At 38.4% G+C, this 22,683-nt stretch overlaps 1 protein-coding gene across 1 annotated transcript in view; it reads right to left on the bottom strand.

Annotated features, from left to right (window-relative positions):
• Positions 1-22,683, bottom strand: part of MAGI2 (membrane associated guanylate kinase, WW and PDZ domain containing 2) — a 340,007-nt gene that overhangs the window by 293,678 nt on the left and 23,646 nt on the right. The window contains exons 4-5 of the mRNA XM_008577562.1: positions 11,965-12,086; positions 9,819-10,001 (exon numbers count right to left, since the gene is read on the bottom strand). Coding sequence (XP_008575784.1) covers positions 9,819-10,001; positions 11,965-12,086 — 305 coding nt within the window. The remainder of the gene's footprint in view (positions 1-9,818; positions 10,002-11,964; positions 12,087-22,683) is intronic.

Below are 22,683 nucleotides of genomic sequence, written 5' to 3'. Positions count from 1 at the left end.
GTTATTCATGTTAGGAAATCAGTGCTGCACAGAAAGATTCATTCACTTGTTCAATCAGCAAGTTGGGGATTTGCCATATACCTAATAGTGAACCAAGCCTTGGAGATTTATTAATGGTCAAGTCAGGCAGAGGTTCTGACTTCAGGGAACTTATAGTCAGGTGTTGGGGGGATGGCAAATAACAAGAGTTTACAATTCAGCTGTGGGAGGGGCAGATAAAAATAAGCACCTTTTATAAAAAGCGGATTGATTTTTGATGAACCAAAGGCTCAGTTCCATTAGTTAACAGAGAGAGAGTAGAAGGAACTGAACAAATTTGACATTGTTCATAAGAACACATATGGCAATCCAGACAGGAATCTAGTAAATTGTTGTACCTACTTGTATAATTTTGGATCATTTACAAGCAAGGGAATTAGTCATTCTGGATCCAGACTTAAAAAGTTAATATGACAAAAACTTCTTAAGTGCAGTTAGATAATACTTTTATTTCAAATTTGTCTATATTAAGCTGAACACCTTTCACTAATGTTCCACAGCCAACCACTTCCTCCAAGGAATAAGTACAAAAAGATAATGTTAACCTTGTAATCTCCAGTTCATTTTCATTAAAGTAAGTTTTCAGATTTTTTTTCCCCCTTTTTGTCTTTTTTCGTGTCCGGCAACAGATCGCAACCCTCAGTGTCGCGCCTGTACCGGACCGGGACCGGCAACGGGATCGCAACCCTCAGTGCTGCGCCCGCACCTCGCTCAGCCAGTGAGCGGGAACCGGTCTGTATGTGGGATCCGAACCCTTGGCGGGAGCACCGCACCGCTCCCAAGCAGCGCACTGTAGCAGTGTGCCACCGGGCTGGCCCAAGTTTTCAGATTTTTTTTTTTTGTCTTTTTCCATGTCCGGCAACGGATCGCAACCCTCAGTGTTGTCCCCGTACCGGACCGGGGACCGGCAACGGGATTGCAACCCTCGGTGTTGCCCCCGCGTCTCGCTCAGCCAGTGAGTGGGAACCGGTCTGTATGTGGGATCCGAACCCTCGGGCGGGAGCGCCGCCGCGCTTCCCTAGCGGCGCACTTATCCAGTGCGCCACCGGGCCGGCCCCCAAGTTTTCAGATTTTTAAAAGACCAATTTTATACCCAGCAAGGGTACTCTAATATAACACCCCTGGTGTTAGAATGTCTAGCACCATTCTGAGCTCTGCTCTTAGGCTGAGTAAGAGCCCCACCCACTTCCTCCCTTAGCTCCTAGGAGGGCCAGTGAACCCATATGCAAATTCATATGAAGCTTTTGTGCAGAATAACTTGAAAATAAGCGATAAAAGTACATTTAAGTGCACTGGCTTTCATTAACATAATAGGCAAAATGGTCATAAATATCATATCTCAATTATTGTGTGACTTATCCAAATGGAATACCAAAGCTGAAACTAGAAAAGAAATGTAAAGTAGCAAACTTTGCTGTACTTGTGCTAAAATGGTAGTAGAGTTCTTAATCCTGGTGCAGAGATGAGAACCAGGATAAGACTTGTATAGTTATCCCCTCTCACATGAGCTTTTATCCAGAATGTGATTTTTAAATTTAGAGGGCATAAAGAGGACTGCACAAAGCAAAAGGAGGAAAGAGAAGGGATAGAAATGACCAAAAAAGAAGGCACCACAATAGCATTTGGGTTACAAAGGCCTCTTTTTAAAACTAAATTAGTTGTTGATGAAGCATAGAATAATTTTAAGAACTGGTGAAACAATTTTTTTTTAATCCTCTCAAGTGTTTTGGTTTGTAGCCAAAATCCAGTACTTTGTCAATTGTGGTATCTGTATACCTATCTATCATCATAATAAGAGAATGGGCTACAGAAAATGTTCAGTGTCACTCTCACCCTCACTGTGAGATGTGCTGTTATTGATCTGAAAAACATACCACTAACAGTGGAGATACTAGGTATTTGAACAAAAGGAAGCATGTTTTTGAAAGTTAGGTGTGCTTAGAAAGAATCAAGTGTGTATATATCGACAAGCTAAACAGCCCAGTTTATTCTTCTCTACAGGAGATATTAGCATTGGTCAGCTGGCTAGAAATTCAATTCTGTTTTCTGGCTTTTATACAGACCGAGATGTTTTTGTAGCACCTAAAGTTTAAAAATGTTTAAACAGGAAAAATAATGTTATATCAAGAGATTATTTAGAAAATTATCCAACAAGGATCTGAGCCTAATATTTTGCAAGATTAAATTTTTTTTAAAAAAATTAAATTGCTACAACCATTGCTTTTATTTTTTATTAGAAAGATAAAGTTAAGGGACCTGGTGATTTCACTGCTCATAATCTCTAGATGTGGTATTATTATTCACTGTTATTTATTGCTAGCACTACAGAGAACTAGAAGAGAAAACATTATCAACACCTCTGTACCAGCAAGATTATGAGAAGGCAGAAGTGTCCATGGAAGTAAAAGGTAATTTTCTCAGGGGAATTTGAACAAACTCAAGGAACTCAGAAAACAAAGAGGCCACAGGAAGAATACTGTGGTAGATAAAAGATTACTAAATTATTTTTTGGCACTTCTTGCTGCTCCTGGAGGCTAGATCCCGTCCTCTTGAATCTGGGCTGACCCGTGACTTGCTCTGATCAATAGAATGGAGTGGAAGTGATGCTGTGCATGTTCCAGGATAAGCTTTAAGAGACATGACTGCTTTCCCTTTTGCTCTCTTAGAACCCTAGGCTACCGTGTAAAGGGGGCCAGCCATCCTGTGGTTGAGACCATGTGGAGCAAGAGATGCCTGGCCAGATCTCAAGTGTCCCAATCATCCCAGCTGGGGCATCAACACATGAGTGAAGCCACCTCGCACATCCCAGCCCCAGGAGAGTTTCCACATGACTGCAGCTGTGTGAGTCCCAAAGTAAGCCTAGTAGAAGATAGTGACCCAGGTGATCCCAGGCAAGATTGCAGAATCATGAGCAAACAACTCATCATTCTTTCAAATCACTGAGTTTTGGCATGGTTTGTTATGCAGTAATGAAAAACTACATGGGTACTTCAAAAGAGTAGAAGTTATATTTCTCTAATTGGTTCATTTTTTTCTGGAAATTGACAGAACTACCTAAATGGTTTACATTACCTAAATGTAAACACTTGGCTATGGAGGTGGGTGGTGGTGAAAAACTGGCTGATCACTAAAACATTTTTTATAAGGTAGTCAATTGGTAAAAAGGCAGCCATGGGCAGAGGCCACCACAGTGTGTGCTGAAAATTCAAAGGAAGCCTGCTCTGGATATAAGTTGATTATGAGGTGGTGGGAAAACAAGACACATTTTCAAATAACTTTTTAGACTTTCTCATAGTTCTTTCTCAGGGGATGTTTAATTAATAACCATGGAATTTTATTAAACTACTAAGGAGGTAAAAATGGTTAGGGAAGATCAAAGAACATTGGGGTGGGGTGAAGTGGGAAAACATTGCGTGACCATTAACTGGAGAATCAATGCTGAACGGCCAGCACTAAGAAGAGGGGCAATAGCTGTCCTGCTGAGAGTAGGGCCATCACCTGTCCACACAACTATTAACCCCAGGTTAGCAGTCGCTCTTCCCCACAGGGCAAAAGAGTAACTAAGATTTTAGGTAATGCAAACATGGGATAGAGTATACAAAAATGCTATTAAAAAGCCCTAAAAAATGAAATACCGTTCATAATTCAATGTCCTAGACTAATTTATAGAATCCACTTTATGTGACTGATATGAAAGATAAAGGCAATGGCTAATTAATTTTTTCTATTGGGTAGATGGCCATAGACTCTACTCCAAAGTTAGTCCCCAGGAAAATTCATAAACACTCCTTCAAAGCAATTCTGAGCACAGGGTTGGTTGAGAGAGGGTGAGGATGGAATGGAGAATGTTTGCTGAGCCGTACAGCGGGTGGGCAGGAGTCTTCCTGCTACCACTACATGCAGTGGGTCTCATACTGCAGTGGGCATATGATCCAGAGTTTAAGATTTTTAGTTCAAGAGACAGACTGAACACAAATATCTGTCCTCTTTAACAAAGATTTTAAAATGAATAAAACCATAGCACTAAAGAGAAGCTGAGAGGGGCTGTTGTAAGACAGGACAGCTCAAGAGAATTCTAGAATATGGAATGTCAATAAAGACATGAGTGGTAATGTTTCATGACTTTGGGAGGTATGTTCTAGAGCAGGGGTTGGCAAACTAAGGCCCATGGGGCAAACCTGCTGCTGCTTGTATTTATAAATAAAGTTTTATTGGAACACAGCCATACCCATTTGTTTACATGTTGTCCAGGGCTGCTTTCATGATGGCAGAGTTGAAAAGTTGTGACAAAGACACCTTGGCCTGCGAAGCCTAAAATATTTATTATGTGGCTCTATATAGAGAGCTTGCTGACTCCTGTTCTAGTGTTTTCTCTGAAGGGACGGTAACATGGACAAGAAGGACTATCAGTTGTTCCACAGAACCCCAGGAGGGCTAGGGATTAGGAAACATCTGACATAGGTATATGGAAGATCCGCCCTGCTACTTGCCTATATGCAGAGCTCCCACCACACACCCCAAGTCAGACAATGAGGATGTCTCTAAAAAATAAAAAATAAAATAAAATAAAAAGCCCCAGAGAACAGACTATACTGTTATATTCTGTCCCCGCTTTATAACACTGAGTACAATTTGATCAGTCTTCAAACTGCCACACACGCAGGACTCCCAAGTAACTTTTCTGTGTTTCACTTTTAGATATGGACAGTCTAGACTTTACTGGGCTCTAGTAAAATAAAGACAGGTGACAAATTAGGATATGGATAGGGATAACAGTGAACTGTGATTGGGAGATCCCCCACATGTCAGCTGTACAACCAACACGGATAGGAGCAGGAGGATAAAAAATGCCAGGAAGCAAAGGAAACCCTCTGGATAACCTAATACAATGACATTTTGGGGGGGAAAATAGGGTTATTTTAAGAAAGATATTGCAATAAAAATAGAGAGACAATGTGACATGCCACAAAGCTGGTGAAGGGAAACAATGTATTTATTATACATTACTAGGCTCTGTGAGCACATGTAGAAAGCCATGACAATGCAAAACTGTACAAATTTTACTAAAATTAGTTGTAAAGCTCTGTTGGGAAGATATGGAGGGCAGATGGGGTACAAGAGAGCTGAAGATTCGTTTCTAAAATGAAGTAAATATAGGTCATGTCTAAACTGTTAAATCAAGACAACTATATAACTACATTAGTTAGAAGTGTGAGTGTCACTTCTGAAAGAACATCTGAAAGAATACAAACTAATCAATTGCCTTTGGGATGGCTCAGTTAGAGTCTGGAGTGTGGGAAGGGGCAGGGCAGGGGATATTTTGTGCACTATAAATATTTAGATGCTATTTTATTTTTTACCAGGTACATGTATTGCTTTGACAGTTTTTTTACTTCCAGAAATCTGGAATCAATAGGTCCGGGGGGACAGAAGTCTGCATTTTTAAAAAGTGCTCCAAGTGATTCTGACAAAGTTAATCTGCGCCGCTACTTAAGAAACACAGATATAGAGGTAGCAACCAGTAAAAGAGCAGATATTGATCTGCTCCAATAAAGGTGTGCCGTGAGCTAAAGAATGCTGGCATGTTCATCTCTCGGGAGGCTTTCTTGTGATTTTACTGATACAATGGATAAATATTAAAAGAGGGAAAATAAAAACTAACAGGTTGAGAGTGACCCCATAATTCAACCGCTGTCTACGGGAGAACTTCACGGATGGGTCAGTTCTCTTCCCTCTTGCATTTGTTCAAAACCACAAGCCTTGATTCAAAAATTAGCCTGGAGAAAAACCAGAAACCTCATGTGACAAGAGAAGCTTTTTAACTGAAGGATGTTAGATACAGAACTGTCTTTCAGACTGTGGTTTCTGTGTAAGCCATATTACATGGATTTTTAAAATACTTTAGAGAATGTGATCAGGGTTTCTGGTGCCTATAAGTGATTGCTGGGATGTGTAGAATACTTAATAATCAGAAGTCAGATGGTTTCTGGGCACTGTGGTAATTTCTTCTGAGAAATCTTCTGGGGCATTGTAGGACCATTGGGGACTGGCTGAATTAGTTGTCAAAAAGCAGCAGGAGGCAGACTGCCCTCATTTTCTGTTCTCCATCCCTTCTCAGGAGTTGGTGTTAAGAAAGAATTCCCACCCTACCCTTGTTTCTCTTGTGCAGGAACCCTAAGTCGCTTTTTGATACAGTAGATTTTTCTTTGCGTCACACAAGCTACTGACATCTCTTAGCCTAAATTAGAGATCATCTAGAGCTAGGAAAGTTGATTAAAATATTTCCATGATTATTTCAATGTCCAATGAGACAGATCTTCTAAATCCTAATTACTTGTCTTTTATATCTGTAGTGTCTATTATTTTTAATTCTTGAGGCTCATTTTGTACATGATATCATTGCAAATTAATTTTGTACTTGTCTTTTAAATTTCATCCAGAAACTAGAGAGCTGTTTTGCCTTTTCTTCAATGGTGAGCTACCTTGTTCAATTAGCATTCACTAGGCTATACTGTAGAAGAGGAATTAAGAATTTGTCTCATTTAAATTTCACTTTTTCATTTATGTGAAAAATCGATCCCTCCATCCCTCCATCCCTCCATCCCTCCTTCCATCCATTCATCCAACAAGTACTTATGGAACATCTACTATTTGCCCAGCACTGTTTTAGGTTCTAGGAACACTTAAGTAAACAAAACATCAGTTATAGAGTAAACCCCTATCCCTAATTGGTTGAAAATTGGTTGAAAATTTATATAAGAATGGTTTTAAATATAGGTTAATGTGCATATAATTATTATTTTTTAATTTGAGCATATATTACTATATACTGTTTTTTGATGTTTGCTACAAGTCTAAATAGTTAATCTTTACCTCTTATGACTATCATTTTACTCAATGCTTCAGCATAAACACATACTGGAAGTGAAATATTAATGTACACTGTGATGGCATATAAACCTTTTTCTAACTGTCTCTCACTTCCATGCCTTCGGATATGTTATTTCCTCTTCCCACAACCTTCCTCACTTGTCCACCTAGCGAATGCCTATTCATCGTTCAAAACCGTGTCATACATCATCTTCTCTGAGCCCTTCCCTAAGCACTTCCAACAGAACTGATCCTCCTTTCCTCTGTACTATTTCTGTATTTAAGTACTTATTTTACTATTACATTGATATAAATATTCATTAACATGTCACTCATTATTTCTGTATTGTAAACTTCTTGAGGATAGAAACATTTGTCTCTTCATTTCTGCATCCTTAGTAATTAGCAGAATGTCAGGCACATACCTGCAGTTGCTAAATAGTTGCTGAACTGAACTGAACAGCCATTTCCTCTATTATAACTGTGGAATGTCACAGAAATGTGTTTACATTTGATTTTAAATTATCTCACAATTAGAAGTAAACATTAAAATTTTTATGAATATTTAATAAGCATTATATTTTGTTTTATTAAACTCTTTTCCAATGAGAGAAATTATCATACCTCTAAAAGCCTAATAAAATTATATAGTTAGCAACACAATTTTCTTTCTCAAAATTTCTGTTGCTCACTGCCCCCTACTTTCCTGACTTTGTGCCAACATCATGGTTATTATAGACTCATTATATTGTGATATGATTACTGTTTTATGTGTCTGGAGCCCCTCCCAGATGTAAACTCCTTGAAAGCAAGGCCCCTGTTATTTCCACCTTTGTAGCCCTGGGCACTGCAATGACTATGAAAAGGAAGGCACTCAACAGGTATTTAATAAACAAATGCCGAAATACAGGACTAAATTGGAGACAGTGAGTAGAACTAAATCTTTGGTTCTTCTCTCTCCATTAGAACCTGCTTTAGTGATTATCTTAAATGAAGAAAATGTGCTAAATTATAAATAAAGCTTTAACTTTGTTGTTGAATAATGCTAACTTAGACTGTGTGGGTGTGGCAAACTAGTAAAATGAGCAAGAAAGGAAAAAGATTTGCTGTGGAGATATTTTTATTTTATTTTGTCTTTTAAGTTTACACTAAAAAAAGTTTCAAGTTTTGAAACACGGATTGCATCAGAGAAATATCCCTAGGCTCATTATTATGAAAAATAAATGGACGTGTTAAATATTTCACTCAAGTTCAAAAGCTTTGGGGACCCTTTTCCCTCTGTGAAAACAGTATTAATTCCATAATTTCCTTTCATCCTGGGCAATAGGATAATTTTTAATTGTTATTTGATGCTTGTGATTTTTTGGCAGCCTGAAGGTGTGGATGCTTGGTAAAATACCACTGGATGAACAGTAGAGTTGAACACTCTCTAACTCATGCTTGTAGAAAATTATATACACATGTATTTTACAAAAGTAGTGTTTGGGTAATGTGGCAAGTTCTTTTTGAAACCTCATCTCAACTTTTAAGGAGATGTAACAACTATTGTATGCATTATTAATCACTAATGAGTGGTAGTGACAAATACACTCATAAGGGCATCTTGAGAAAAGTTATTTATAAAGAAACTGTATAATAAGTGGTAATATAGCATTGGTGACTTTTACAATTAAAAATGTCAGATGAAGACCTCAATTTTATGTTGTTTCTCCATACACAAACCACTTTAAAATCCATGCGAGAAGAATTCACAAATATGTCATAGAAACGACAGAACTTTTCCTTTAAAGTAATTGTCTGACTTGTGTATCTACTAGGACCCACTGACTTTAAAAAGTTGATATGTTGTGAAGAATGTGGAAATGGTGATTATATTTCTTTGGCAATATAGATACAGTACTTATACTCTTTTTAAGTTCTTTTATTTCATTAAAAAAATTTTTTTTGTTTCACTTTTTAGAAAGTTTGCATAGCCATTTTATTTTTATTTATTTATTTACTTTTTTTGGTGGCAGTGGATGGTACGAGGAACTGAACCCCTGACCTTGGTGTTACAAGGCTGTGCTCTAACCAACTGAGCTAACCAGCCAGCTTAAGGGATTTTAAATAATAACACTATGAAATTCTTGAATCAGCATTTCAAATACACAAGATCAAACTTAATTTCTTCATTTTTTTCCAGATGAGGAAATTAATATTTATTAGTTACGGAACTCATCCAAGGTCATGAGCCAGGGAGAAGAATTTAAATTCAGACTGTGCAGTAAGACCTAAGTTCATTACTTTTTCCTTTACTCTTTTCATAGTTTATATTTTCCTGCCAGTAACAATTTGCCTCTGTATTTTCCATATGAAATAAATTTCAATTGTAATTTGGATAGATATCCAAGCAATTGTATAAGAAAATTAATTTGTAAGGACTAGAAAAAACCCCATATGTTAAAAAATTGTATGAGGACATATAAAAACTAATGCCATTTGAAATTTTTCTCTATGAGATGGGCATGAATATTTAAATATCTAACCTGGGCTATTTAGCATAAAAATATTACAAGATTAACACAGATTTAAAAATATCAGTGGCTGAATATGTTAGAAAAGTGTGAAATGTTAATCACATCTCCAAGAAGGAACACTAGAGATAAATTAGAAAAGTGTCAATCTCAAGAGTCCACTGAATCTGGCAAACAGAAGGGGTAGTCTATAAAATGAGACAGAAATGATATTCTAAGTTGTTTCCAAATTACTTCAACTTGATAATCTTAAACTTAGGGGAAACATAATTTGCGGTTTTCCTAAAGTGAAACAACCTTTGACTTTTGAATTAAAAACAAAAAAAGAAGCTCCTTCGATTTGCCTTTAGAAAAAAGATGTTGCAAAACAATTTTCTAAAGCATTACGGAACTTACCTGTTTCCATTTTTCCATCCTGTGCTGCAGGCCCATCCGGAATCACACTTTTCACCTGCAGAAACTCATCAGGCTCATCCCCACCAATGATGGTAAATCCAAAACCCATGTTGCTCTTTTTTAGGGTGGTGCTGAGAAATGTTCCTTTCAATTGGGATGCATCCCGGGTGAACAGTGGTTTTTCTACATGGGCCGATATAAGTTAAAAAAAAGAAAGAATGTTTAATGTTAAGGCAAGTTCTCAAACAAGAGAAAGCCAGCCATTGAGAAAAACCCAGGGGTAAATGTGGAGATCTTACATAGTAAATGCAAGCAGGTGGTGACTGCAAGAGGTGCAGAACATTAGAACTTTCTACAAATGCAGAGCAGTCCCAAGCATCCAGGGAAAGATGAAAAAGCTGTTTGGTTTGGAGAGAGACTTTTTGTCAAATCTATGTTTTCACTTAGTAAATTAGCCTCCTGTGCTTAAAAGGGCCTTATGAACAGGCTGACAGAGTGTTCAGATAAAGAGGACAGAAAGCCAAAATCATCCAGACACATCTGGAGACATTCCTCTTGTTATTAAAGATTCCAGGTAGGAGGTATGTGCCAGTGGCTAGTCTTGCACAAAACCTTGAAAAGACAGGTGTAGAAAACCCAAATGAACTTTTTTTGGTTGTTTTAAAGAGAATAAGAGTACCTCACTTAATCAGGCATAGATATCACAAATAGAGAAGCAGTGGAATGTGACCACATATTCAAAGGTCCAAATTATTTAGAAAAAGTACCTGGATGTGGGACTGAGTTCACTTTTGCTTATACTCTTATATAGTGGGATATAAAGACAACCAGATACATTTCTACTGACCTGATAGTGATTAGTACACTTTAAAATGTGAGCGAAAGGCGTGCCGAAATTTCTAGACATAATTATGAATGTAAAGGTAACACATTTTGTAATAATATGTTGACACATTCAAATCATATGCCTAAATAATCTAAATAGATCTTGAATCTACTCATATAGCTTTGCCCACATATTTGTTGTATAATATGCTTTTCCAGCTATGATCTGTAATAAATATATTCCTTAGCATATTAAGTGCTTTAAAAAGAATCATCATTCTATAACAGTCTTTTGCTTTAAATTCCATCTCAGATAAGTAAGTATTTTATGTGATACTTTTTTTTTTAGTTGTTACATTTTGGGTGACATGATTTAATATTTGTAATAGCCAAAATGTACATGGTAACTCAGATAAGTATTTTTGTCTGACACTTTTGTTGTTACATTTTGGGTGATATGTAATAAACAAACCATAAAATAATGAGTCATTATATATCAGAGTTTTACTTTACTTACATATCACATATGCCTTTATAAAAATAGAGCTTCTTTGAAAAGTAAATGTAAAAACCCATATAATCTTTTCACCTATGTTTCCTTTATCAAAGTCAAATTTACAACTGGAGAGAAGTTCATCAGGGACCTTTACATTCATTTCGTTGTGCTACAGTGGTATGGTGTGACAGTTATCAGCAGGCAAGTCGAGGCCTCCTGACACCAAAGCATCTTTTGTGCTTTTATTTATGAGTAGAAGCCCACGAGACGTGAAAAGTTTGTGCAGCAACTCATCCCACTACGTGGCTCCCAGGTGTAGTCAGGGCCGCAAGCAGCCCTGGGACATACCGATCAGCCAGGGCCTCCCCACTTGGTCGCGCTGATAGTAAGACAAGTCATTCACGCTGCGCGACCTCTCCGGGGCAGCGCGGGGGCGGATGGATTTGGGCCTAGGTAATGTCGATGAGGAGCTGTCTACTGTCACAAAGGAGAACAAGCCTCATTCCTGTGCTTGGACTTTTGAGGACAAACTTACGAGTCTTTATGAATCTCTGTGGTTTACAGTTCCACTGTCAAAACCCATTAATCCACCTTGCAACATGCTGTTAAATTCCAATAAGGTACTGCCTGGGGCTTTAACTTAATCTATGGTTGCTAAGCATGTTAGTATAGAAACAATGCAAATACCAAGCTAAAGTTAATAGAGGGATTTGGGGAATCAAGTCAATTATTTGAAATGGTCCAAGCTACAGGCATGTTTGGGAACGCAGGCAGTTTGACAGACCATTTTCCCTTGCAAACAGTGCATGCTGACATCGTACATACCTCGGAAACCTGGGGCCTGCAGGGGCTTTGTTCCAAGTTCTGTGTGGGGCATGTTATGCTGCTGTAGCTTCCTTTTTGCTTCCAGGACAGGGTTTTCAAACTGTGTTCTTCTATTTACGTGGCTAAAAAAGAAAATTTCAAATTAGGATAACAGTGGGACCAAGTCATTTAAGAGAACATATGTATGGCTCTACAGAGAGTGGGTGATTAAGGGATACCATATATGCTTAGAGTCAAGTACCTCACCAGCATGCGCTCAGGCTGCTGGTGGGGCTGGCTTGTGTACAATACTCATTTCTATGACAAGTGCAGAGTTCTCAGTGGCTCTATTGTATGGTTTTGTATTATATTGTGCATAATTCAGCCAAAAAAACTAGAATGTGCACTTGCTTTCGGGTCTACTGTGTTAGTTTGAGATTAGTTAGATGCATTAAGATAAATGGCCATCAAACAAAATTCATACTAAATGGTGTTGAAGAAAGGAGTATCATCTAAGCTTTGCAAAGTCTCCATATCCAACAGGATAAATGTGAGGTAAATTCACTGATACAATATAGCAACTAGACTCCATGTTTTTTACAGTCAGATATAGATTGAATGGCTGGGATCTGGGAGAAAGATTCCCCAAAATATTCATGGAAGTTATAAAATACCTATGTAGGATGGCTGATACTGAAATCAACCAAAAGTAGAGTATTCTACATGGTGAGATAGCAAACTCGTACGTAACAGACACAGGGTGGCCTGAAGCAACTGTGGCCCAGCTAAACAGAGGGCTATATAGTATTAAAAAACTAGAAATTCCTGTATACCAGGCTGTTTGAAATTTAGAGTTCCTTGTCCAGGGGGAGAGTAGGAACCAACTCTGTCTGGTCGTGGTGCCTAAGTTGCTCTTTCTCTATGACATAAATGTCCCATGAGAGGGTGGCATATACACTGATTTTGGTTCTTTGTTCAAACTGAAATAGGAGTATGGTTTGAAAGCATGAGGAGGGGTTAGAAGAGGGACTGACAATTACTGAGTACTTAACTCTGTGCCAGGTACAATATATCATTTTCCTCAGTTGCGCCTTATAACAACACAGTCTTGAAATCTGATTATCCCCCTTTCAAAGGCAATGAGACGGACACACAGACAGGCCGATGACTTGCTCTGTCACATGCCTAGTCAGTAGAAAGGCTGGGGCTTGACCACATCTATTTCTAAAACATATCTCTTATCTACATACTTTCTCTTTTCAATTTATATAATTTCACATTGGCAAGTGCACACATATTTAATGTGTATGTACACACACGCTCGTACAAACCACTCATTATGTCTTCTGAAAGTGCACATCAGAAAGGACAGGAGATAAAAGAAGCAACATCTCAACAAACAATTTTCTATTATTATGAATCAGATAATTCCTGGTGAGACAAAAAAGCAGTTGCCAGAAACACGATGACAGCAGTGTCTCTTTCTTTTCTCATGAGAGGCAGGGCAGGGGTCAGTCAGTCCTGTGTCCCAATTCCAGCTCTACACTTGATTAGCTTTGTGACCTTGGCAGTTATTAAACCTGAGTCTTAGTGTCATAATCTGTAATATGGGCACGATATTGCCTTCCTCCTGGGATGGTTGTGAAGATTAAATGAAATAATGAATATTAGCATGTGGCTGTGAGTAAGACGTGCTCAGTAATTAGTAGCAGCTGTTATCATCAATGTCCTCATCTCGATCACCTCCGATACTGTCATCATTTTGAGTCGATAGGAAAGGCTTTCTTAGGGGGCCTTAAAAGCTCTGGCACTCTGTTCTCATTTGCCTCTGGTGGTTTTAGGAAAGGGGGTGCTTATAACAATGTTTTTGGTTAATGAAACTCACCTGTATGGGGCTCAAAATAAATTTGTCTATGTAAAATTATCTTCCACTGGAAGTAAAATGCTATTGTAATGCTCCTGTGCAGCGGGGAGTCACCATGTCCGTGGCGTACAGTGAACTATGGCATATGAGCTTTCAAAGCGTCTTCACCCCGTCAGTTCTGACAGTGCCACTGCATTTCAGAAGGACCGGAGTTTAAAGCCTCTCTTCTCTTTTCTTCATTATCATGTAACCTCCTTACTGAAAACCTTTGAAATATTCCTGTTATCTAAAAATGTATTATTCCTGACTCTGACCTTACCTATGTCTTTTCTTTAGCTTCACTTTTGGCTACATCGCTACGTATATCTTTTGCTTCAGATATGCTCGTACTTGGAGCTACTCTAATTGGCAACACCCTATCTTATCGTTTCAACACCAAACTTCTTATCGTTTCATGTGAAATTCAGCAGATCAGTAGTGCAGCTCTTGAAGCAAGACAGCTTGGGTTTGAGGTTGTATCTCAGGCAAATTTCTAAACCCTCTAAGCAGTATCTTCATCTGTAAAATGGAGAAACTAATATCTGCTTCATGGGGTTGCTGTGAGGATAAGAAAAATAATGTTTGCAAAGCAAAATACACAGAAAGAACCCCACAACTGTAAGGTATGGCCGTTCTTTATTTTTTAAGGTATAGTTATGTTCTATTCCTGTTATTATTATAGGTGCTGCTGCCGTTATTGTCCTTATTATCACAATGTTTTTCTATCTGTCCCATAACTTCTTTCCTAACCTCTCCCAGCCACATTCCCAGCCTGAACTTGGCTCCTCCCCTTGGGCCCTCAAAGAAACCTTAAACCTCTCTCACTGCAGTTTATTCCTTATTTTCTTATACCATGCCTCACCATTAGAAGATTTGAGGCACTTTTAAAGAAAAACAACAATAATGACACAAAAAATGAATGAAATTAGAGCGAAGTTAGTTGAATCTAGGTGGGTGATCAACAGATAAAACTGATAATATAGGGTCTTATTTATTTATTTATTTATTTTACTAGAGTTCTGCTGCAAATTAGCCTTGAGCTTTCAAGCTGTTAATTCAACAAGAGAGAGAAACCAGTTACATTCTTCGGAATATTTAAGTTAAACCCAAGCCAATTGTTCAGAGGGACATACTATTCCTATTACATCTCATGAGATATTTCTTTCCAGGTCATGGATGAAGAGGTTTCTGAGATGTAGTATACAACATTCTAAATGATAATTTCACAATAATGAATTTCATACGCAAAACTCACCTTATCATGTGTGTTTTAATGATTGATTTTCCTGCTTATTTCCTTCTCTAGACTGTGCACGCCTATGTACAGGGTCTGCATGTTAATCATCTTTGAATAGTAAGCATTTACCACAGTGAAAGACTATCTACATATATATTTTTTGTCAAATAAATAAATGATGAGTGTGTGTTTTAAGACTATTGTTGTCAAATATATGTCGGTAATTTCAAGAAACCAAGAAACAGCCTTGCAATGTACTCAAATATTAGCTTTTTTCATTTTCTATCTGTTCTATTTCTGTTTTGCTAGGTCTCTGTTCATCGTATGCATAACTTTATCCCTAGAAAACACATTACAAGAACTCTCTGTGATGCATTTATTCATACCATAGGGTTCCTCCAACTTGCCCCCTGCATGTCATTATTTTCTTAGGAAAGTTAATGCGTAACCACCTGCTTGGTGGATGTTATGTTGAAAATATTCTACTCGTTATGAAAGTAAGTTTCTAGAGTTCACGGAGATTGAAAATACCGATAAAATAGTCTGGCATGCCTTGTACACCACAAATAGAGAAAGCTGGATATGGCTTTTGTACCCTAAGCTAATTGCTACAGAACATTCACAGTGTCGCAGATGAAGTCATTCATTTGAAACCTAAAATGCTCCCTAGCACTAAAAACTATTGCAAAGAAGTGTGATTGTAGCTGAATAAAGATGACTTGTCTTTCTTATGCTTTCAAAATGAATAGTTTCCAGTCCTTTCAGTGTACAAAGGATGCGAATGAGAAATGTTGTCCTCCTCATTGTTTAAGCTCCGTGAGAAAAGTACTGGCTATTGCATTTAGCTTCCGTACACAATAACATAAACCAGAGCAAGACAAGCCAGTTGTTCAGAGGGACATAGTATTCCCGTTATTATGTCTTTTGAGATATTTCTTTTCAGGTCACAGGTAAAGAAGTTTCTGTGATGTAGCATACAACATTCTAAATGATCGAATGTCATTTAGAATGACATTCCCATATCTGGTGTGCTACCAAGAGTTCTTACTCTTTAATTACAGCTAGTCTAAGCTAAGAGAGCAACAGTCGTATTCTGAAGTGAGTATTCCATATGGGAGTGGCAAAGGGCTCAGGATTCTGTATTCAAGGATGAGATTCCATCACCTTCCCTTTTATCTTTTCATTTGCTCATCTGCAGTCTGACTCCCTCCTCTCACCATGGAATGGAAACTTAGACTAAGTTCATCTGTGGCAGTGTTCTGAAATTCTGGATGCACTTGAGAGCTTTAAAAACAAACAGAAAATAGAAAACTCAGGCCCACCCTAAATCAACTGACTTATAATCTTGAAATGGGGTGCATTGTTCCAGAAAAGCTTCCCAGGCATCTGTAATGTGCAGCTAGGGTTATAATCCCCCGAGTTAGAAGCTGAGGATGTGTGAAGAGGTATTGTGTAAGGAGTTTCTTGCCTGATGAGATTTATGCATAAGCCTCTTTTTCTAGATGTGGCCTCGGGAGTACTAGGAAATGCTACTTTGCTCCTGAAGAGGACTTCTGCCATCAGGAGTTTCAGACAGGCATGGAAGGAAGGAAATATTTGCAGCTGATTAGAAGATATGCTGCCAAAGGTAGTCCCAGGTGAGGGTTTTGTTTGACAGTATCTTCAGTGTGGGAGAGAAAGGAGGAATTAGGAGGAAAGTCCTATATACTGAGCCCATCAGTATGCACAGGACAGATTTGCTGAAGGTTATCAAGGCCATCATCTGACCCTTATAACCAGTGCTCCCTCTATATTCCAGTGTGCTTACACCCCACCTTGCTTCTCCTGGGGCTTTTGGAGAGGGCACTTTTAGTGCATAGTTGTGAATAACACCTTTGTGCCCACTCGTCACTGTTTCACCATCTTGACTTCTGTTGACATTTAGAAATGGTCAATGTGTGAGAGAGAGGAGAGCAGCTTTTGAGTGGAGATTGTACTACAGGTAAAATGTTTCCAAGGTGGCCAAGGTGGCTGTGCTAATTACTCCAAGGCATGAGGTAGCGCTCAGCAAATATCTGTTGATGCATGGGTAGAGCAAGGCAGGCATGAAAGGGGATAGGTCTCACTGTTTCACAGTTTCACTCTGCCAGAAAATATACATTGTCACAGCCAGAACTTGATGTGAAACTTTGGGCCAGCTTATTTGATATAATCTTTCTGCATTTGGGGAAAGACCTATGGAATCCTTCAAAACAGAGAATCTTTCAAGACATTCTAGTGGTAGGGGAAAAGTCATCCCACTTTGGTGACAAAAGATGTGAATTTAAGAAGCTGATAACTAGCAGCTGCTCTCTTGTGACACAGTTGAAATGTGTTCTTATGGAAAAGTACTGCATTAAGAGAGCAAATGTGGCAGCCCCACGGTGCTGCCTGTCAGCACGGGAGTGGGAAGACTGGCTTGGGGTTGGACATTGTAGCTGTTTGTCATCCCATTATGCAAACTGGCTCCTTTTGGGACTTCCTGAATGGACTCAGTGTGAACATCCTGGTTGCATGGCATTCCCTGTGCTCTCTCTGACTCCAGTTCCCACTCCCCATTTCTGCATTATTACCACCTCCCATCTAAAGCCTTGGACTGAAGCTGCACTGGCAGCTAAACATACACATTGTCTGTATTTTATTCATTTTAATACCAGCCTTGAGAAGACTCCATAGTGTTTTACCTACTGTCAAGTTTGGATAAATGGAATAAAAACTACTTCATGCTTTGGAAACTAAGAGAGAATAATAACTCTTCAAGGATGTTCTGGAGCCAACGCTCTTCATAGAAGGCAGGACAGTGTAATTAAGAGCTTGGTCTCTGCGGTCATGTTGCTTACATTCATATGTGAGCCCCACCACATACTAGTGTGTGACCTTGGGCATATCATTTACCCTCTTTGTGCTGCAGAATTTTTCATCTGTTAAGTCAGGATAAAATTATAGGCATCTCTTAGTGTCATTATGCATACTGAATGAGTAAAAGGGAGTAAACCATTTAAGAACAGTGCCTGGATGTAACTACTCAATACAAGCTAACTATCATAATTCTTCAAATATTTATCTCTCAAATTTTCTTTTCTAGGCACTATGGTAGGAATTGTGTGAGGGACAAAGATTAATCTAGCAGGGAAGAGAAAATAGAAAGAAAAAAGGATTATAATATAAAATATGGTATATTATAAAATAAGGCATAACACAATACATGCCCTACAGTGCTTTGAAAAGCCGAATTTTAGAAGTACTAGATTAAAGCCTAATGTTTTAAATATAAGCATTTTAAAATATGAGCTTTGGATAAAGGGAAGAATTGAATCTACTTTACTTAGAGTGTTTTTTTTTTTAAAAGAATAATTGAATCCTGCCTCTTGAAAGATTTCTTCCCAATTCTAACACTTGCGTAATGATTTTCTTTCTATAAATGTCCATTCATTATTTCCTACTGTACCTGGAAAATGTGAATTTGCTTTGTGAATGTGAGTGAGAAGATTGAGTCATTCACATGTTACTTTCCCCTGTTCTTCCTGAACATGAGGGTGTCTCTGGGGATATAGTGTCCTGGTCGGTGGTAGAGTCATGGCTGACTGAGAAGAGTATCCAGATAGTGGCACCAGAACTCTCACAGCTAAGTCTATTCCCTACTCCATGCAAAACTGAGCTTTCTAAAATGTGTATTTTCACATAAATGAGGTCTTGCCCTCCCCCAGTCATAATGCTAAGTTATTTAATTAAGACATTGACCTATAATGTATATTTCATGCTTAAGGAAGATTCATCACTAAGCCATTACTATTCACTAGCTACATGGGAAACTTCATACTTTACTCCTAGTAGACACGGCCATGCGCACTGCCAATCATGTCATGGAGTCACCAGGACTTACAAACACACAGACTCAATTTCAAAAGATTTAGAGCCCCAGGCATGCATTAAAAATGTTTTCTTTTCATCCCATCTCACTCTCATGAAGTGCTTCTCTATGAGTGAAGGAGGTCATTGTTATCCAAGGTATTCTAACCTTTTGCTTCTAGACTGAGTGAAAGTAATGAGTTATAAGTTTGTAGGATAGGGCTTATCTAAAGGGAAACTAAAAGACTACAGTATTTCAAGATCTTTCTGTATTAGACACAAGATTAATAAGTCATCTTCCACTGGTGTCTGGAAACACGACTGATTTGTTTAAGCCCTTTAAGTCTCATATATAAATTCATTAATCCATCAGTGTGCTAGGCACTGGGGACATAAAAGTGAATATGACACAATCCTTTTCCCAAAGGGACTCATACTCCAGTAAGAGAGACACATAAGTTGGTTAACTAATCCTTTCAGTTTGCCTAGGACTAAGAAGCTTCCCAGGAGATGGGACTTTCAGTTTTAAAACTCAGACAATCTTGGGTAAATGGTATGAGTTGGACACTTCACAAGTGGCCAGTAAAATATAACACAAGATAAAATGTGCTAAAATTTTTATGGATAAAGTGAGAAGTCAAAGGGAGAAAAGACACTTGGTCTGATGGCTCAGGGAAATCCTCACAGAGGAAGAGACACTTGGGCAGATTCTGGAGGGATAAATGTATCTTGCCAGATACAAAAGGGGGCATTTTAAGAAGGAAGCAGTAGATAGCAGTAATATTCAATTCTGCCTAGGTAGAGCATAAAGGGCTAGCACACTTCCATTGAAAATCTCCCTACTTCCATTTAGTCTAATGGACTACTGTAGCTTTGAAAGTCTCTATCCTGGAAGATGTGTCTTACCTCTAAACTTGGCAGAATTATAAGATGAGCTTCACTATATCAACAAAATAGGAAAGTAGTGGTGCTCCCTAGAATTCTCAGTCATTGCAGCATCATTTCCTGGCTACCTCACCAGTGTAAGAGATATTGCTTTTGCTTCGGAATATGAGCATGAATAAGAGATGTTCCATGAGTATGAAGGATCCCACTGTCCAGGGAAATAGACATTTCAGTGTACAGGGTGAGAATGGTCTGACCTGTAATATACTCTGTGTTGAACTGGACTGCTATTTCTTAATAACTTATTTATGAGTTGTTAAAATGTGAAGTCACAGTATAGCTTAAGTCCACTGAACTCCAAAAAGTATGCACTCATGTATAATGTCAGATATGCACAATCATGGATACAGGAATGCTTTGGGGCCTGGCTTCAAGGAGAGTCAGAGAATTACCAAGGACACTCCAAATAGTGGGAAATCATGAAGGCAACATCGCTGATATCTGGAATTATCCAGAAAGGTGGGAGTCAGAGAAAGAATGCTAGTGAGAGGTGATGGACAAAACTGGGGACAAGACTAAGGCAGATTCTGAAAGTCAACAGAAGATGAAGATAATTCCAATTCCATGTAATACCCAAACTCTCCAGGTTTCCAAGTCTAATATTCAAAGATGAGAAAAAGATAAAAAAGTATGATTCTTGACTACTTGGTCTTCATGACTATACAAACCAGAGGGAAATCAAATGCATAGCTATTTCTTTCATATGCTGGAATGTGATGCAGGAGAGACTAGAAAACAAAACAAAATAAAAAAAAATACTTTTGATGAGTTTTAGGTAGAAAAGAATCCATTGCCTGAATACCTAGCATCTGCACAGAACCTTTCAATACCTTGCCACTAATAAGTGACCATGGCACCTGGAAATGGGCAGGAGACTATAATTCTGGAAGATAAAGGCCCTGGGAAGATAGGAAAGGCATGGAGAAAAGAATAGGGGATGAAATTTAAGCAGCACCAAGAGCAAAGAAAGGTGAGAATAAGTTGCTTCATTGTTGTTTTTAATAGATTGATTTATTGAGTATAAGTAGTGTAGCAGAGTTTTATGTAATTAACACAGTGTTTCTGAAATTATGCTGTTACTGGGAGATCAAAGCTTCCTACAGAGTAGATGACAGTTTCATGTAACTGTAATGGGGGATATATTTTCTAATAACTTGTTTGCTCTTTTCCATAATCTAAATTTATGCCCCCACATTGGGCTGAGTTTGTGTTTTTCATTCTAAAGCTCTAAATAAAGAAGAGGAAAGGTGTGATGTTGGGTATTTCTCAAGAACATTCCATTTTGTACACTTTGAAAGTTAATTCCTGTTCGGATTTAAATTGTTTAATAGATGCCACAATTTTTTGAAAGAAACAGTAGCTCGAAGAATGAATGCCAGCCTTGTAAGTAAGGAAGAGACTAAAGGGAGAATGCTGGACTGCAGGAAGGATGCCAGCTAATATTCATTGAGCAAATACTATGTGCCAAACCCTCAGCTAAACAGGTTTGCATCTTTTAATTTGTCTGCTCCTCAGGGAGAGTAAACAATTTTCTGCAGATCTCACAGTAAGGGGCAGGTGAATGAATCAAGCCCAGTTCTGTGTACTGCCAAAATTCAAGACAATTGATTTATGTGGTTCTGACACAAATAGGCATTTATTTTTCAACTGAAATTACTTATGCAAGTGCAGGCATGGGCTATGTCTGGTAATCTGCAATATACTTTGGCCAGGTAATTCTCAACTTTTTAAAATCTGTTTTAATTATGAAACTGGAAGCTTTAGCAACGTTATAAACCAACTTCTGATTTTCTGAACACAAAAATGTGAAAATACAGAACACTGTTTTGATATATTTAATAATTTTATTTTTCTAAGAACCCAGTGATTATGTGCATAGGAAAAGTGACTGGAGGACTGGCTTTGTGTAACATGGTTTTCAGACTAGAAGGTCTCTTCCAAGGGTTGCCATTCAGCTTCCCTTGGTCTAGTCTTAACACAAATTTCCTGGACTCTGCTCTTGCCAGCTCTGGAAGTTGAGTATGGGCCGTGTCTCCGGCAATTATGATAATGATAATCAGGTGATTCTGCGCTAATATATATGAATAAGATTAAAGTTGTATGTGAAGGAGAATGGGGGAGGTCAACAACAACAAAACTATGAATGTCTTGTCTCAAACTTAGAAAAGGTCACTTCGAGTTCTAGGCCATGTTCAGTCCTGTCAAGGTCTGGTGATGAGATAAGAAACAGAAACACGTCATTTACTCAGCGTGGAATTCTCTATAAGGTAACAGAGCAGAACCTTGAGTGCTGGTGACAGCGCTCCCCTGACACGTTTGTAACAGTCACCTGTAAGTGGTAGACTTCTCACTCCACGTGTGCCTGGGCACTGGGCTGTGAGGAATGACAGAGGCCAGAGAGAGCCACCTGAACTCTCTGGTATCCTCAATCTGTCTTGTACCTCCTGGGTTTCACCACAGTAAAAGCCACTTTCAAAGCTGCTCACAAGGAGTCTGAGTTGTCATTCTCTCCCATTTTTGAGACCAAAGCAGAACTTGGGGTTGAAGCTACATTTGAAGATTAAATCTACCACTTGTTCTCTTTGAGAAATTCCCCTAATGTTTCTGAACTGCAACTGCCTCATCTGCAAACACTCATTTCCTACTCACTTTATAAGACTGTTTTGAGGAGAAAACAAGATAAAATATATGAAAATGTATAAAGATAAAGCATTACATAAATTTAAGTTGATTTTAACATTATTGGAATATTTAGGGTCTGAAAGTCAAGTGCAACTTAAATATGGAC

This window comes from Galeopterus variegatus, unplaced genomic scaffold (genome assembly GCF_000696425.1).
Source record: "Galeopterus variegatus unplaced genomic scaffold, G_variegatus-3.0.2 Scaffold67, whole genome shotgun sequence".
NCBI classification, from domain to species: domain Eukaryota; kingdom Metazoa; phylum Chordata; class Mammalia; order Dermoptera; family Cynocephalidae; genus Galeopterus; species Galeopterus variegatus.
The sequence above is the reverse complement of the archived record's forward strand: the minus strand, read 5'-3'. Positions and strand labels throughout refer to the sequence as shown.